General features: G+C 46.3%; 1 protein-coding gene across 1 annotated transcript; it reads right to left on the bottom strand.

Annotated features, from left to right (window-relative positions):
• Positions 1-208: 208 nt before the first annotated feature.
• On the bottom strand, positions 209-7,087 carry TFPI2 (tissue factor pathway inhibitor 2). Its single transcript, XM_020978584.2, has 5 exons — positions 6,770-7,087; positions 5,972-6,154; positions 3,932-4,111; positions 2,273-2,443; positions 209-1,695 (listed from the first exon to the last, which is right to left on the bottom strand). The coding sequence occupies exons 1-5, from the start codon at positions 7,023-7,025 to the stop codon at positions 1,619-1,621; spliced, it is 867 nt and encodes a 288-aa protein (XP_020834243.1). The 5' UTR covers positions 7,026-7,087; the 3' UTR covers positions 209-1,618.
• Between the last annotated feature and the right edge of the window lie 7,870 nt (positions 7,088-14,957).

Here is a 14,957-nt window from a genome sequence, read left to right as displayed (position 1 = left end):
TCAGACCTGTGATGTCTACTGGTTCCCTTCTACAATTTGCTTTCCTCCAGGATATTGGGGGTGGGGTTGGGGCTCCACATGTCCCCCAGATCCCCCTCGCCCCGAGATTCTGTCTGGCTCCTAGCGAGTTGGGAGTGGGGGAAGGCGTGGCAAGAAGGATGTCTGGATTTAGCACATCCCTGAAAAAATTCACTGAAGAAGGAAATGGTTTCATTCAAATCAATGTTTTATTAAGAACTTGGTGATCCTGAAGATGTGTGTTAAATTCAAGTGTGATTCTTGGTAGAAAGAAAACGAGAATCATAGGTAGTACCACTAAGGTGTAGATGATTTAATCCCTCGCAGGAGGGACTCCTAAAGCTGGGGAGAGGAGATTGGACAAGCACAGAAATACCGACTTTTTTGTCTTGGGGTAACAACAAAGAAAGCAGAACATCCTGTCCTTCTTGGGTGAGGGGGATGGGCTAGAAGGAATCCAAAGCCCTTCCATCCCTGGGGCCCCTGACTCCCATGGTCACAGGCCCTTCCCTTCCTGGCCTCGGTGAACGTCTCTGTGGATGGACATTACCCCTTCCTGCTGGGCTTCGGGAATCAGGGGCTAAAGAGGAAGAGACTCCTGGTCAGGGTGAATGGGCAGAGGCACGGACCCCCAGGGAAGATGGCACAGGTGTGTCCACAGCAGGGCAGAGAGCTGCTGCATCACAACTTGGGCAGGTAAGCCCCTAAAAAAGGTCTTGCTCATCCATTTCTCCTCCTCCCCTTTCCACATTCGGAACTGGCTTCTTGTTTCTGACAGTGGATTCTCAAACTCGAGAAAAGTTAAGCACTCTCATCTTTCCTGCCCTAAAAAGCCCAACTTCTAGCGTTTTCACTAACCTTGAGTCATGCTGAGAAGAAGCACATTCCAAGACTGCTCCACATGACTGCAGCAGGGGCTCCCTGGCCTTTTTACTCACAAGGGTAAGTGCCTGGTTGGCACATTGTGCCTGGTGTTGGGCACTTGAGAGGCTGCTGGTTACTGGGAGGAGGACTTAGATGCCAGGGTCAAAGGTGCTGTCACAGCCTCATCCCCCTCCCCTTCCCCCCCCCAGCCATGCTTCAGCCATCCTACACCAATTGGGGCAGAGGACTACACCTGGGTCTAACAATGGTCAGACAAAGGACCTCTGTCTTCAGATTCACAGAGCTGCTGACACTTGAGGAGCCTCATTCAGCCAGTGCTTTTCTTTTTTCCACCCTCAGAAATCCACTTCTTGAAAACATAGGGTCTAATATTTTCCTCATGCTTGAAGACCCTCAACCATATCTTCTTCTAAGAGCCCAGTGGCTCAATGTTCCCAATCAGACCCCACAAGAATGAGCAGAAGAGAATAGAATAATAGAAGGGTGACCCTCGGCTAATATGTCCTACAGGGCTTAGTCAAGAAGTGAACCAATGAGCTGCAGATCCTTAGCAAAGAGCTGCCAGTAACAGGACAGCATGCAACATATAATAACAGCTTCTGAATCCCAGGCATGGAGCAGCTCGGCCAATGTGATCTCTCTTGTTTTCCCGTGTGTCACCACATGAGTGCCAACCCTTCCGTCCCAGTCCTGGGGGTCCTAGGCAGGGACATGATCAGGGAAGCTTCTTGGATGTCTTCATCCTCTTGGCAAAGCTCAGTCTGGGCATCTTCCTGAGCTTTTTCTTCAGGGCTGAGAGAAACGAGGAACAGAGATCACAGATGATCTAGCCGGGAAGCAAGTCTAAGCCCCTTGGTTTCTGCTGCATCCTAGAGAGTGCATGAGTACCAGTCCATGCATCCTCACTGAAACGACCCTTGGCTGACTGGTCCCATCCTTCTTTAAAGCACCCTGAAGGCTGCTCCCCAGGCCATGGTATGTAGTCCTAGTACTTGACTGCCTGACTGTCATTTCTAATTGGATTCACACATCTTTGGGCTAAGATACACACACAGGCATAGTGGGGCCAAATAGGCTGGGAGTATGAATCTAAGATCCCCTCCTGTCTGTGTTGTTCCAGTTTACAAACACACACACACACACACACACACACACACACACACACACACACACACACAAGAGATCTGCATAGCAAATACAGTGAGGAAACCTTGTGGCTGACTTGGCACATGGGCTGGGGCCCCTGGCCAGTCCCTGCAGCTAGCCTTGGGGAGTCAGACAATGCCAGATCAAGAAGGGCCCCCAAAGACACAATCTGTCCTGAAGCAGGACCAGTTCTTTTTGCTCCAACACCCACTGTTACCTGTACCTTTCACACAGACGTGGACACAGTCCCTCAGGGAGACAAAGTTGTTTTCATTGCCACCGCAACCGGTGTAGGTAAAGGGCTCACAGATTTTGCTTTTCCAGTTGAAATGGTACCGAGTCACATTTGCTGAGCAAGACCCCTCATCCCGTGGGCTATAGCAGAAGTGGGGTACTTTTGGAAAGAAAGGAAAGTTGAGTTAGAAGGCTCTTGACAGAACTGAGTCAGCCAAGCCCCAAAGGGGTAATGACAATATGTAACCCTGAATTGTGACCGAAGCTATGAAATTCAGAGAAGAATGGTCTGCTGGGGCAGAAGCCTAGGGGCCAAGCAAAGGCCCTTAAAGGAGCCCTCTCCATGCAGGAGACCTCCCTTGTCCAGTCCTCTCTCTGAGAACAGGAACAAGCCCCGCACCAGCAGCCCCTGTAAAGTTTGCCACTGATGTGCTCAAGAAGGAGTCAAAAGATCCCAGGAACTCTTCGCTGGAAGAAAGGATTTCAGAGTCCATCTGGTCCAGCCCACATCTGACCAGGAATCATATCCACATGAACATCATCTAGCCCTTCTTGGATCCTCTACAGTGATGGGAGAGTCACTGCCTCTGGATGCAGCCCATCTCTCAGTGCTAGGGAGTTTTTCCTTGCCTCTGTTGGCCCAAGCTCTGCAGCTCTACAATGCAGAGGATCATAGAACGGCTGACTTCTATAGAGGCTGAGAGGACAGACTCCCAGGCATTGGACTCCAGGTCCAGGCAAAGAGCCTTTCTAACTCCTAGATCTTCAGATGCCTGAAGACAGCCCTTATGTGCCCCTTCTACACCCAATGAGTCTGCTCCAGGCTAAGCATGCCCAGCTCCTTCAGCCTATCCTTCTGTACCATGGGGGCCTTAGGGCAGCTGGCTGGTGCAGTGGTTAGAGTGCCCAGAGGTCTGGAGTCAGAAGACTTCCAGTGACCTGGCCTCAGGCACTTCTCTTTGCCTCAATTTCCTTAACTGTGAAACGAGGATAATAGCAGCACCTACCTGGAAGGGCTGTTGTGAGGATTAAGTGAGATAATTTCTGTAAAGCACTTAGCACAGCACCTCACTGGTAATAGGTGCTAGGTAAATATTTGTTCCCTTCCATTCTCCCGGGGACTCCAGGCTCTTCACCTTCCTGTCTGCCTCCTCTGGACATTCTCTAGCTCATCATTGCCCTTCTTAAACCACTCTGAGTCCAGTCAGAACACAAACTCTCCTGCCTCCCTGGGGCTTTGCTTGGGTAACCAGGGACATTTATGATTATTATCAGCAACCCAGGAGGAGACATCAAATAGAGAACTCCCAATTTAACCAAGGTTTTTGCACTTGCTGAAGGGAAGAGGGCCAGGATTTTCCACATGCTCTGTGATTTCCTCCCTGAGGCTAAATTCCCAGTGTAACTATTCTGCAAGAGCTAAATTTAAAGTCCTTTTAATCTCCCTCCACAGGAGGACTTCTGTCCTGCAAAGGAGACACTGCTGAATCTTCTCAGGTCATGGCATCCATGAGTGAGGGTGGTATACACTCAGCCAATGTTCATGCTCGGCCAGGATGGGGTCATGGCACGAAATCTCCTGGACAGTGATGTCTGAGTTATACCTGAGGCATTTCGAGTACATTGCTCAAGTGAGAGAATGTCTTACTTTTCACGGGAGCACAAAAGTTCTTGCATATGGCAGCATCTGGGAATTGGTTGTGATTGCCATGACCACCACGGAATACAAACTTCTCACAGGCCATGGAACTGAGATTGAAGAAATATCGCTCCTGGTACTCCCCAAACTCTGCTCCACTGACTTCCAGCCTGCATATTTTGGGAACTCCTAGGAGAAGGAGGACATTTAAGCATCATTAGACAGTGGGGATAATGATATATATTCCTCTAGCTCTTCAAGGTTTACAGCACTTTACAGACACCATCTCATTTGATGCTCACAAGAAATCTGTAAGGCTGATACTCTTATTACACCCATTTTCCAGATGAGGAAACAGGCTCAGTGTCAGTCAGTCCATAAGCACTGAGTAAGCAATAACTACATAGATTCCTGCAGGAGCATGACACTGCTAAATGTTGGCAATAGAAAAGAGCAGAAAGAATTCATGCCTTCAAGGAGCTTACATTCTAATAGGAGAGATAGCATGCTGGTAGCTGGATACATACAATATAGACAGGTAGAGTAACTAGAGGTAAGCTCAGAGGGAAAGGATTGGGAGGGTGGAAAGATTTGAAGTGGATTTTGGGTTAGAGAGGCTTTTGCAGCAGATGGGATTCGATCTGAATCTGGAAGGAAGTCAGGGAAGCCAGAAGGTGGAGGTGAGGGTGAGAGAGGGGACAGCCAGTGAAAATGTCCAGAGTCAGAAGATGTCATGAAAACCTGGGGAGAGAGACCATCTAGTGGAAGGAAGTCAACAATGCCAAGGGCTGCAGAGAGGTCAAGAAGTGAAAAGACTTGTCCAGGGTCACTCAGCCAGGCAATGGCTGAGGTGAGACTCAAGCCCCAAAGACTCCAGGGCCCTGTGGCCTGGTTCCCTCTCAAAAGAGTAAAGAGTAGTCCCGAGGTACTAATTCAAAAGCACATGGGGGCCAATAGCCAGACTTGGGCGTTACAGCCTCAGCTGGGGCTCCACACTCACCATGCATTGCCTACTGAGAGGCCTTGGCCACTGTGGTCTGGTTTTCTAGGAACATGGATGGGGACTCTGACAAGTGAGTCAGTCTTTGGGTCAGAGAAAACCAGAGTCTTTGTTCTATGACCCTTTCCTTGTGGCAGGGACCATAAGAAAGTCATGCTATATGGGAGGAGGGGTGAGAATTTCCAATGTGCCAGAAAAAATAGCATTTTTAAATCATGGGCCAAGGCTATAAGAATTAAGATTAGGCAGTCGGTTAACAAAAGCTACTCGTGCAAGTCATGTGGAGTTGATTATGACTCACATGGCAAAAGGATTTTATCTAAGAGCAAGGAAATCCTCAGGGGTCCTTGAGTTGATCACATCTCGGAGCAGCCCCTTTGTATTTGTCCCTTACATGCCTAGGGTGGGGTCAGGAGAGGTGGGGCTGAAGTCTGGCCCTCCCACCTCACCTCCAGTGCCACCTCCTACAGGCAGCTCTCCGGACTCCCTCCCTTTACTCGTATAGTGCCTTCCTTCTCCGTGCTTATTGTTGGGGCCTTTTCCCCAAGTTCCTTGAGAGCAGGGACTCTTTACACGAGGTTTTTTTTTTTAAATCTCCAACCACTAGCACCTGAGTGGGCCCATAACTGATCCATAATCTAACTAACTAACCCTAATTGCGCTTGTCTGAATGAACGATGAACTGATTGACTGACTGAATGAATGAATGTGTCATCTAGAAATAAGGTCTGAGAACCGAAGGGACAAAATTACAGGTTATGGACAATAATGATGTTGTTGGGATTATGCCTGGATACTGGGGAGGGGGGGAGGTGCTAAACGGGAGGGGGTGGAGGATGCGCTAGACAGGGTGGGAGGGATGGGGGCTCAGAGCTAACACCGGGGAGCCCATGCTCAGGAGGAGACAGGCAGGAGGAGAAGAGGAGGTGCTAGATAGGAGCTGAGAGGGGATGGGGGCTCAGAGCTAACAATGGGAAGCCTGGGCCGGGTTCCGCAGCGCCAGGAGGGGGCAGGGTCCAGCAGCGGGCGCCCTGGGAGGTCCCACGTACTAGGAATCCACCCGCACGCCTGCTCACAGTCCTCCAGGGTCTCGAAGTTGTTGCCGTTGCCCTCGCAGCCCCCGAAGAAGAAGAGGCGGCAGCTCTGCAGGTGGCGGTCATAATAGTAGCTGGGAAGGCGGGCGCGGCATGGCCCTTCATCCGGGGGCAGAAGACAGCGCGCCGGGGGGACGTCTATGGGTGTAGGAAGAAGAGAGGCGTGAGAGGCCTGGGAGGAGGAGGAGGCCGGAAGACAAGACCAGAGGACACAAGAGGGGAGGCGGAGGAGTGGGGAGAATAAGACAGATGGGGAGGGGAAAGAGAGTGGAGAGGAAAGTAGGGAGAGGGGCAGAGTATCCCCCCCCCCCAGAGGACACAAGGAGCCGAGGTGGCGTGAGGGGACAGGGAGGAAGAGGAGACCATGTGGCTGGGAGGCCAAGAGAAAAGGGGAGGGGAGGAGACAGGAATCAGGAGAAGGTGAGGGAGGGGGAGGGAAAGAAGAATGGGGTGTGTGTCGGGGCGGGGGGTGGAATGGAGAGACCAAGAGGACAGAGAGGAGTTGGGAGAGAGGGAGACCGGGGAATGGGGGAGTGGATAGAGTGGGAGAGGTGGAGGAAGAAGAGGACGGTGGGGGATGCGGAGTGTGAAGAGAAGGGAAGGATTCCGAGGCCAGGAGTGGGGTGGGGGGCCGAGGAGGGAAAAGAGGGCAAGAGGGCCGAGGTTTCAGTGCGGATCTCGCACCCGGAGGCTGGACGGACCGGAGCTCTGGACAGCGACCCTCCCCTCTCCCCGTGGCCCTCCATTCCTTACCTCTGGACTCTAGCAGAGGCTCCCCCAGCGCCGGCCGGGGCAGCAGAGCGGACCACAGCAGCAGCAGGAGCGTGAGCATGATGAAGGGAGTGCGTTCCGGTCCGGGTCCAAGATGAGAGGATGAGAGTTGGGCGGTAGACTGATTGACTGTAGGACGGAAGGCGGCTGGCTCCGAGCTCCTGAGTCTCAGCCTGTGCGCCCGCGGGTGCTGGCCGGGCCAGGAGGGGGTTCCGGATTTATTTAGGGGAGTGATCATCCCTTGCTCTGGGCCCAGCCCTGGGGCGGAGCGGGTCGGGTTGGGGCAGGGTGGGTACGCGGGGGCGGTTCTCAGTCAGCGAACTTGAACTTGGCGCCAACAACCAGCTGAAGGAGGGGAGGAAGGAAAGGGATGGCTTCGGTCCAGGGCGCATCTTGCGCATCCCCTGCTCTCCAAGCTAGGCGGGGAGGAGGGAGAGGGCAAGGCCACGGGGATAGGGGTAAGGAACCGAGAAATGATGCGTGTTGGTGGGGGGGGGGGAAGGGAAACGGGGGGGGGGCGAGGCTCCTCCTCTCTCTCACACCGGAGCACATCCCAGGGAGCTAAGACTTCTGCGATCAGTCCCTAGGATTTTAAAAGTATATCATCACATCATCAGCAAATAGGGATACTTTGAGTTCTTCTTTGCCTATTTTTATGCCTTTAATTTCTTTCCATTGTCTTACTGCTGTTTCTAGTATTTCCAGAATATGTTAAATAATGGTGGGAAAAATGAACATTCTTGCTTTACTCCTGTATTTATTGGAAAGAGTTTTAATATATCCTCATTGTATATAACACTATTAGTTTTAGAAAGATGTTTTTACTCACCTGGAAGTCTACCAAGACCAGGATTCCCCCCCACCCCAACTTTGGTAGTTTCTTTATAGCTAGATCTATTTCTTTTTTTGAGATTGAGTTATCTAAAGTCCCTATCTGGTCTTCTGATAGTTTGGGTATTTTATATTTTTGAAGATATTCCTCTATTTCTTTTATGTTCTCAATTTTGTTAGCTTATAACTGTGCACAATATATTCTAATTATTCTTTTCATTTCTTCTGGTTTTATTGTGATTTCATTTTATTTGCTATTTTATTGATTGGATTTTCTGTTCTCTTCTTTTTAATCAGATTAGCTAAGGGCTTATGAATTTTATTAATCTTTTCAAAGAACCAGCTTTTAGTTTTATTTATCATTTCTATTTAATTTTTGTTTCCAATTTATCTATTTCTTTTCTAATTTCTAATATCCCCTTATTTGTGCTTATTTTAGGTTTGTTTCTTTTTTTGGCTTTCTAATTTTTTAAATACATATTTAATTTATGAATCCTCTCTTTAAAATTTTTTTGTTAATGTATATTTATCAAGATATGATTTTTCTCCTGAGGACTGATTTAGCTGCATCCCAGAAATTTTGGTATGTTTTTTCATCATTGTCATTTTCTTTCACATAATTATTAATTATTTCTGTGATTTTTTCTCTGACCATCTAATAATTTAGGATTTCACTGTTAAGTCTTCATTTGAGTCTGTCTTATTTTTTAAGGTCCTTGAGCCAATGACTATTTTATTTATTTTTGCTGTGTTATGGTCTGTAAAGGATATATTAACTATTTCTGTTTTTTAACATTTATTTGCAATATTTCTATACCCTAGTAACTAGGTCAATTTTTGAAAAAGTTCCCTGTGGTTCTGAGAATATATATATTCTTTCACTGTCTCATTTAGAAGACTCTATGAGTCTTTTAACTCTACTTTCTCCAGCAATTTGTTCAGTTCCATATTTTCACTTTTGTCTTAGACTTAGCTTCTCTCTATCCTTCGTATTTCTCGTGTAATAAAAGCTTTCAAGGTGTCCATTCTAGGCTATCTCTTCTAGGTGGTTTCTAAGGCTGCCCTGTAGAACTTTCTCCTTGAATTGTTCTTTTCCATTGTGCCTCATTCCCAGAACAATGCCAATTATTGCAGGTATTAGAGAAAACACTGCCCCATGGTGGATCCACTTCCTCCTCCTCCTCATCTCTTTGATTATGCAGCCCACTACTGATCCATACCCTCTCTCTGGCTACCTTCTTTTCCCCATTTGCCTCAAAATCTCATTTCTTGGTACATGCCTCACCACCATTCCCCCAGCTGCCATCTTTTCAAGTAACAAATCCTCTAGTCCCAGCACAAAGTCTTGATTTCCTTCACAGTACATCTTTCTTCTCCCATAGGAGCATTTGTCAGTAGAACTCTCTTCCATCTCCAAAATAAGGTCCCTAACCTTTTGCCTTTCCTTTTCAATCTTTTCCCTCCTCCTCCTCACCCACTCCTCTGATGATTGTTTTCTTCCTCAGAGACCACAGGGGTCACCTTCTCTCATTGTTGGCCCTCAGTTTGATTCCATACACACTCCTCTCTATCCCTCTGCTCCCCCCACATTTTATGTACCTTTCCAATTTTAATGTTGTTATTCAGTCACTCAGTGATGTCTGATTCTCCATGACCATGGACCACACTGTCCATGAGGTTTTCTTAGCAAAAATACTGGAGTGGTTTGCCAATTATTTCTCCAGTGCATTAGGGCAAACAGAAGTTAAATGACTTGCCCAGGGTGACGCAGCTAGTAAGTATCTGAGGCTGGATTTGAACTCAAGTCTTCCTGACTCCAGGCTCATCGCTCACTCTCTACTGAACCATCTAACTGCCCCTACATTTTTATTGTAGTTCCACCAAAAACCTCCCTCAAAACAAAAAACTAAAACCCCAACACAATGATTCACCTGTAGGCAGGCTGTCACAGGGTTCTATCCATAATGCCTCAGATCTGCTGCTGGATTGTTACCTTCTCTTGACTTCTCCCTGTCTCTTTGTTTACATTTAGAAAGACATCTCTTACTGGCCTCTCTGCTATCAATCTTCTGCTGCTCCTGTCCTTGCCTGCTGTATTCATTCACCCATCCTGCATTTTTGTTGTTCAGGGTGTTCAAGAAGTAAATACCATCTTCAAGTCTAGTTTTCTTTCTAAGAATATTTAAAATGTATCTTAATTATTGAAGTCCATCGTTTTTACATTTATGGGTAAGCTCAGATTTACAGGCGAGATCACTCTGGGCTGCATCCTGAGCTCCATTGCTTTTCCAAACACTTCCCCCCCCCCCCGAAACACTGCTTTTCCATTCCCTCCTGAATTTTTGTTGGGTGCAGAATAGAATTATATAATTTCAATTTCCTTTCTTTAGTATTTGTTTTTCTCCTGATCATTCACAGAACTTTTTGTTTCTGAATTAAATCGCTAAATTTAACCGCTGCGTGTCTTGGAGTTTGCAGCCTTGAGGTATTTGTTTTTCTTTCTGGAGGTCATCTATGAATTCTTTCCACTGAAATTTCATTTTTTGTGTTCAGAAGTTCTGGGCAGTTCTCTTGTACTATTTCTTGTGTTGTAATGCTCATTGAATTCACTTTTTTATTTTTGATACTGATGGTTTGATTTTCTCCTTTCTTTTTAAAAATCAATTTAGCTAATGTCTTTTTTTCTTCAGAAAACCAGCTCATAGTTTTATTTTTAATTTAATTTTTTTCTTTCAATTATGTTAATCTCTCCTTCGATTTTCTGGATGTCTATTTTGGCATTTAATTGGTGGTTTTTAACTTGTTGTTTTTCTAGTTGTTGTTGTTCTTCTAGTGGTATGCTCAGTTTGTTGATTTGCTTTCTTTTTTATTGATGAAAATGTTTGGAGATATAAAATCTCTCCTAAGTACTGCTCTGGATGCATCACAAAAATGTTAGTATATTGTCTTGTTGCTATGATTATTTTTAATAAAATATTGATTGTTTTTAAGATTTATTCTTTATCATACCTATTCTTTAGATTAAGTTATTTAGTTTCCAATTAATTTTTAATCTTTGCTTCAAAGATCTTTTATTGTATATAATTTCATTGTATTATGGCTGGTAAAATATCCATTTAATATTTAACATTCTACATTTTTCTACATTCTATATTTGTGAAATTTTCATACCTTAATATGTGATCAATTTTGTGTGTGTGAAAATGCCATGCACAGCTGAAAAATAGGCATACTCCTTTATATTTTTTTTATCCAGTGTTCTTCAGAGGTCTATCATCTCTAATTTCCATAAAATTTTATTCAGGTCCTTCATACCTTTTTGTTTGTTTGGTGGAGGAAGAAGTTTAGATTGATTTAGGTCTCAGAAGGGATAAATTGAGGGCCTTTACTATCACAGTTTTATTATTTTTCCCTGCAACTCATTTAACATTTAGGAATTTAGATGCTATGCCATTTGGTGGATATATATTTAGTATTCCTCTTTCCCATCCTATTCCCTTAAATTCTTCTTTTATGATTATCAAAACATAACAGAGTCACTTCCTGCTTGTCTGTCTAATTAGACTTCTTCTGTGACCCCTAATAATGACAGAATTTTGAAAGGTTACACGTACACCTCTTTATCTAAGAATGTATACAGTTTAACCTAGTTTAGTACCATATGTTTGCTTGCTCATGTTTACCTTTTCATGCTTCTTTTCACTTCTGGGTGTGTATGTCAGATTTCCTACCCAGATCTGGTCTTTTCATCAGGGTCCATTTCTCCTCTGTAGTATTATACTCAGTCTTGATGAATAAAGTTTATTCTTGGTTGTGAGCCTAGATCTTTTGACATCCAGAATATCATATTCCAAGCTAAGTCTTGCAGACCCTAACTGTGGCTGCTAGTACTTAAATTCTTTCTTTCTGACTGCTTTGCCTTGACCTGAGAGTTTTGCATTTTGGCTATAGTGATGCTGGACATTTTCATTTTAGTCACTTCTAGTGGTTAGGGTGTTGCTTTCTGGGGCAAAGTTTTGTATATCTTGTTCTGAGCTTTTAATTCTTCTTTCATGTCTTACTTCCATAGCTCTCATTCCTTTTCCCATTTTTTTCATACCCCTCTCATCTGGTTTTTGTAATCATTTTTAGTTCTATTTAAAATTCTTGGTTTAGCTCTTTTAGCAATTCTGGTTGGACTTGTGCCCAAGCTGCATTTTCACTTGAGACTTTGCTTGAAGATAATTTTGAGTTATTCTCTTCTGAGTTTGCTTCTTGAGTTGTCCTGTGGCCACAACAGCTCTTCATGGCAGAATTCTGGGTGTGTGTGTTTACGCTTTCTTCCGGCCTTTTCTCTGGACTTTGTTCCCAGTGGGCTGAACACTTCTGGGCTGGATGTCTGGCTGGAGCTGGTGTCCTCTTCCTCGGGCCTGAAAGCTTTCAAGGCTCCAAAGGGATGGGACCTGGGGCTAATCGGCTTCCTGATCTCCTTGCCTGATATCTGCAAGTTTCTGACTCAGGGTTAGGTCAGTCGGCTTGTCTGTTGGAAGTTTCAGCAGATGCTGCTGGACTCCACCACTAGAAAGCTCTCTCTCCAGCTTCAGAGCAGCTTCAATGCTGGTTAGCCTTTGGTCTCGAGCTCCTGCCCAGATTATTCCACGGCAGCTTCAGCCTGGGCTGGGGGCTAGCATTGAGCCTCTGCTCTGCTGCTGGGGTCAGAGTCACATGGCGTCTGTTTGCTCCTTAATGTGCTCTTTACTCAGCACATGGCTGGGCCACCCCTGGGCATAGGCCTGAGTCTGTCCTGGAGCTGAGGACGGGGGAACAGAGCTGCCTGATGGAAACTGTTCCTGCCTGCTGTGCCAGCGCAGCGGTTCCCGGGATCTCTTCCAGTTCTGATGCCCAGACGGGCCTTCCTACAACCCTACAACTATAATGTTCTGTGTGTGGTGCACTCTCAGCCAGACCTCACTCCCAGGGTCTGTAAGACACCCGAGCTGTAAGAATGACTCACTGGGATGTTTTGGACTGGATTTCTGGATCAGCGTCCAGTTTGATGCTCTTTCTAGATCTTGGTAGAGGAAGTGTGGGAGAGCAGTAAGGCTGTGTACTTCATTGTCCTACTCCACTAGTTTGACTCTGCCCCTTTTTGCACAGAATCCTGCCCTTCGGTCCAACACAGAGCAGCCCTGTGCCTTTCACCACGTCTCTGGCTGTGCTTTTCACCCTTCAAAACCCTGACATTTTAGTTAACTGCTTAGCCAAACTGTGACCTCACCCTGATCATTTCCCCTCTAACTTCTAGCCAAGCCTCACCCCTGGGGGATGCCTCTGGGTTCTTCTCCCCATCCACCTTCTCTTTTCCTGCTTCATTAGTGAAGAAATTACAGCTTTGTCAAGTGGACCTACTACAAATATGCATTACTGAACTTCAACTAGGCCTCTTTGGAGATGTCTTAGATCCTTGCATTGCTGAGAAGGGCTAGATTTGAACTCAAGTTTCCTGATTCTAGGCCCAACTCTATCTACTGATCTGCCTCTTAGCAGCACTTGTCACTTAATGAGCACCTTATGAACGCTGGTTAACTTGACTTCCCCGTCTTCACAGCCATCTCCAGCCACTTGAACACACTCCTCTCCCACAATATCAATGACTAATGATCACCTACTCTGTTCCAGGAACTTTGCTTGGTACTGGGTCTATGAGGAAAAAGTTAGTCCTTGTCCACAAGGAGTGTGCAGTCTGAGGGGAGAGACAACAGACGTGTGTATTAGACTGTGCAGAATATATTCATGTGACATTTGAAATTCATCCAACACAGTTTGGCATTAGCAGCTAAAGGTGTCACAAAGGGCTGTGTGTGGCTCTTGCAATGATGGCCTAGACTAGGTAGGACCATGTGAGCGGAGAGCAGGCAGTGGGTGCAGGAGGTGCTGGGGGCAACTTGCAGTTCTGTGACCCGAGCCAGCTGACTTGCAGGTCTAGTCAGGACCATTCTATGCTCTCTTTGCTTTGCTGAATTTTTTCCACTGAGAAGTTTGTAAACAGGTTGGTGGGGAGGACTGGGACATTGTGTAGGTTGTCCCAGGGCACATTTGAACCTGGGGTCTCTTGACTTGTGAAGGGAAAACAAAGCCCAAAGGAGGCAACATTTACATCATACAGCTGACCACCAGCAAGGAGGTCTGGAGTGAAGCCTGGAGGAAAGTGGACCAGAATGGCCTGGCTGTTGTGGTTTGGTTATTTCAGTTGTATCCAACTCTTCACGACCTCATTGGGGTTTTCTTGGCAAAGATACTACAGTAGTTTGCCATTTCCTTTTCTAGCTCATTTTACAAATGAGGAAACTGAGGCAAGCAAGGTTACACAGTTAGTAAGTGTCTGAGGCTGGATTTAAACTTAGGTCTTCCTGACTCCAGGCCCAGTGCTACATCTACTGTGCCACCTAGCTATCCAGGCCTGGGCACCTTCATGAAATAGACATTCTGGGAATGTCAGCCAGGGTAGCTAGGAGGTAGAGGTGAGCAGGGAGGGCATTCTATATGTGTAGGATAGCCAGTGAAAATGCCTTGAGTCAGGAGATAGAGGATCTTGTTGGAGGAATAGCAAGGGGGCTAGTGTTACTGGATCACAGAGTACATGGGGGTGGGGTGAGGGGTTTTGTAAAGACTGGAATGGTATGGGGAGATGAGTTTATGAAGGCCTCTAAATGTCAAACAGTGAATTTTATGTTTGATCCTAGAGATGATGGGGAACTACTAGAGTTTATAGAGTATGGGGGTGACATAGTTGCACCTGGGCTTTAGGAAAATCACTTTGGTGGCTGAATGGAGAATGGAGTAGAGTGGGGAGAGACTTGAGTCAGGGAGGCCTATCAGCAGCTATTGCAATAGTCTAGGAGGGGATGAGGGCCTGGATCAGAGTGGGGGCAGGGTCAGAGGAGAGAAGGGGACACATAAGAGAGATGCTGCAGAGGGGAGAAGATCAATCAGAGATGCTACAGAGATGAAATCAGCAAGAGGTGAAATCGACCAGAGATGTTGCAGAGGTGTTATTGACCAGGGATGCTGCAGAGCTGCAATACCAGAGGTGTTGCAGAGCTGAAATCGACCAGAGGTGCTTCAGAGCTGAAATCAACCAGAGGTGTTGCAGAGGTGAAACTGACCACAGGTGCTGCAGAGGTGAAATCCACCAGAGATGCTGAAGAGGTGATATTGACCAGAGGTATTGCTGAGGTGAAATTGACAGGCCTTGGCAATAAATTGTATATGGAAGGTGAGAATAAGAAATGAAGGACGGGACTTCATCTTCCGGGAGCCAAGATGGCGGAGTAAAAAGGTAGTCACTCTCACTCTCCCC

Source organism: Phascolarctos cinereus, unplaced genomic scaffold, assembly GCF_003287225.1.
Source record: "Phascolarctos cinereus isolate Bilbo 61053 unplaced genomic scaffold, phaCin_HiC Scaffold_4;HRSCAF=312, whole genome shotgun sequence".
NCBI classification, from domain to species: Eukaryota; Metazoa; Chordata; class Mammalia; order Diprotodontia; family Phascolarctidae; genus Phascolarctos; species Phascolarctos cinereus.
The sequence above is the reverse complement of the archived record's forward strand: the minus strand, read 5'-3'. Positions and strand labels throughout refer to the sequence as shown.